This window comes from Varroa destructor, unplaced genomic scaffold (genome assembly GCF_002443255.2).
Source record: "Varroa destructor unplaced genomic scaffold, Vdes_3.0 BEIS01000001.1, whole genome shotgun sequence".
NCBI lineage: Eukaryota > Metazoa > Arthropoda > Arachnida > Mesostigmata > Varroidae > Varroa > Varroa destructor.
The window spans coordinates 14,426,696-14,429,872 of record NW_019211454.1 but is presented as its reverse complement, the minus strand read 5'-3'; the positions used below and the strand labels follow the sequence as shown (position 1 = coordinate 14,429,872).

Below are 3,177 nucleotides of genomic sequence, written 5' to 3'. Positions count from 1 at the left end.
AACCCCTTAGGCAATGGCGTAGCAACAGAATACTGGTTAAACTCCCGCAGCCGTCCGTTCAGTTGAGATAAAGTTCAATAGACAACTCCAGCGAACAACTAAAATGAGATCGGTCTAGGTTCCACTTGTAGATACAACCCCTGGTTTATAACCTCCTCTCCAGAGCCCGAACCTAATCTGCCCTTTCCCAGCAAGGGGTTCAAAACTGGTTTGCCCGACTCATGGACCTTCAGTACACCTATCATCTGACGCCGAGAAGTGTTGCTTCGTTCGCTGAAATAGGAACGACAATAGTTCCCTTCTAACAGCTAACTACAGCTTTGTCCTTAGCGTTAAATATACGAACACTGCCCATAGTTATTCGAGGCCATTGGCTTTCGTGAGAGATCATGGAGCTGGACATGCCCATTACGCGAGTCCTTCTTAATTCCGGTCCTAGCAGCGTTCGGGATTCAAAAATTGCTAAACTCACTGTTCAGCCTGCGCAAGTCCTTAACAAACTTCCTGTACAGTTGGTAAGAATATCTACGTTATATATATGGATGGAAAAGGTGCATGATCTTTACTTGATTAGTTACATAGCTTAGTCGACGAACTTTTGGAACTCCCAACGCAGCAAAACTCAACATATTTCAACTTACATTTTCAGTGATTGATGTGAAGTAGCTCAAAGCCACGAATCTAGAAAAGTATAGACATAACAAAACGGTATTTACAATGAGATACGAAGATAAGAACTATGATAGTAGTCCTTCAAATGTTACTCATTGGATTAACAATAAGACCTAATAATAAGGTTAACTCAATTCAACATCGTTGGCGCAATTTTCCTATCTCGGCAAAGAGTCAAAAAAAAAACAAGTTACTAATCTATATTGTTACTTTACCTGCTAGGCCACCTCATTATCGAAAATTGAGCCAGACGGTTCAGGAGTCGCTACCATCGGCAAGATGTGTGACAGCACTAAATACAAGTTATCTGTTGCAAGACGAAACGAGCGTGAACGCCGGAGAGTGCAACATGTTAATCGAACTTTCGATACCCTTCGCCATCATGTGCAAGGTTACAAAAACGCTAATAAGAAAATGTCGAAGGTGGAGACTTTACGTTGTGCCGTTGAATACATCCGTGAGCTGCAGACCATTCTAGGCTTATCTCAAGAGGATAAAGTGTTATGCGCGGCTGACGACAACGAGCCCTACGATCAAGGCAATATTTCGACTAACTTCGACTATCAGATGCCGATAACACCTAGTTCGCCTACTCAACCCTCACAAACGTTGAGCTTCGAGTACCCCTCTGGAGACCCGTTTAGCTCACCCAGCTCGAACACATCCTCCCCGTTACCGCCCTCACCACCGGCAAGCACCCCACCAGCACATGCTGAAATTTTCTCCCTTCAAACAACCTGTTCTTTGCCAGCAAGTCCTGTTTTATCTGTGGACAACCTTTCAACGGGCACGACGATTCTTGCTGACCGCCTAAGAATGCCTCCGTTGAATGCCTCTACTGAGTCTGTCGTTGTGAAGCAAGAACTCTTTGAGTGTATCACCCCAGAAGTTCCGACGGGAATATCGTTCGATTTTAATGCCAATTCGACGGCGCCAGTGCTATTGCCGAACGCCGTTTGCAACGAGGATCACGTCCTCTATGACCGAAGTTATAGCCAACTCACCGCGGCGCTTCAGACGCACCCCGGTCAATCGCTCAGCCATCTGAACTTCAATGACTATCAATGTAAGAACTGGCTTATCGCGTTGTAAAAGCTCTAAAACTCAAGATTCTCTCTGTTAGCTAACATTTCTGATTGAGTCTTTGCAAATTACTGCTATCGGAATTATTTTACCAATTTCTAAGAAATGCCTTTCCTAAGCAAATCTTCATTGTCTATTCTCTAAACTGTATTTATTCAATATTTTGTATACCATCTGTTATTTGTTGAGTTTCTTACTAGAGTTCTGACTATTCAGAAGGTGTGAGCTGACATAAACATATATCTTCAATATATAACCGAGTCTCTTTGCTTTCTCTTTCCAGGCACTCTATGATGATCATGAGTATCGTCGAGATCCTGACAAGTCACAGACCTACAATTCTAAGCGAACTTAGACTCGTCAATACCATATCCTGTAGAATGTTCCTCGTAGAATTGCCACTATCGAATGTGTCGCAAATAGCCTTTGCCGCTAGCAAAAACAAAACACTCATTGAGTCTTACTTGATTTACTACGAGTCATCCCTTAAGTACTTATTTAATTAATAACAAACCCGTGAGTTTCATCGTTGGCTAGAGCATATGTATTGTTTCAGAGCCCTGACATATTACTACTTCTGTTCGTGGCAAACTACAACTCTGTATATGTAGACCATACAAGTCTGACGCTACAAATTAATGAAGAGGCAGTCGTCTCCCCTGTTTTACTTAAAGTATCATTATTGGTAATCTACTTAACGTGTAACGACCGTGCCCCTATCTCAGACTATATAATCCAACTGTGATAACAACTATTAGAGAAAATGCTTCTATTGTATATATACACACACCTATAAATTATATATATATATATTGTGAAAACGTAGACCGAGGAAAACGTTCATTTCTTGTAGGTTTATTAAAATATAGATGGATACTTTACGAACGTGTGTCCTTAAAGGCGCATACTGACAAATAAATGAAAAGCCTAAATCAAGGAAGTGTTATTTTTTAGGTACAGTGCATAGAATATACGTTGGTCCTATTATAAGATAAACTTATGGTAGTAATTTGAGAGAATAACGTATAATTGTATCGGAGTTAATTGTTTTCAATTCATTTTCACATTATAGCGGTATAGCACTCTAAAATTGCTAGGTCGGTGGACTCCTGTCGTACCAAACGTCTCTAACCTATGCCCTATAAAATGTTCTGGCTATCATACAGAAAATATCTGCTAGCAGCTGACAAAGCTTAATAAGGAAGAGGCAAACATAGATTTGTAGGAGCATAAAAAAGAATTAGCTAACAGCTATGAAAATCCTAGAGTTTGAGCAGTATATGTATCAACAGTGGACCAGCTTTCTTTTCCTAGTGGAAGTATTTAATTTCTGAACTGTAGACCTGTATTTGACCTAACTTGAAGCCTTTTTTTACCTAAGATCGAAACGGTGAAGCACGTAACAAGAAATGAAAAATAGTA

General features: G+C 40.6%; 1 protein-coding gene across 1 annotated transcript; it reads left to right on the top strand.

The window, feature by feature from the left end:
• Positions 1 to 256: 256 nt before the first annotated feature.
• LOC111242968 (uncharacterized) lies at positions 257 to 2,691 on the top strand. Its single transcript, XM_022787938.2, has 3 exons — positions 257 to 515; positions 895 to 1,738; positions 2,039 to 2,691. The coding sequence occupies exons 1-3, from the start codon at positions 390 to 392 to the stop codon at positions 2,047 to 2,049; spliced, it is 981 nt and encodes a 326-aa protein (XP_022643673.2). The 5' UTR covers positions 257 to 389; the 3' UTR covers positions 2,050 to 2,691.
• The last annotated feature ends 486 nt before the right edge of the window (positions 2,692 to 3,177 follow it).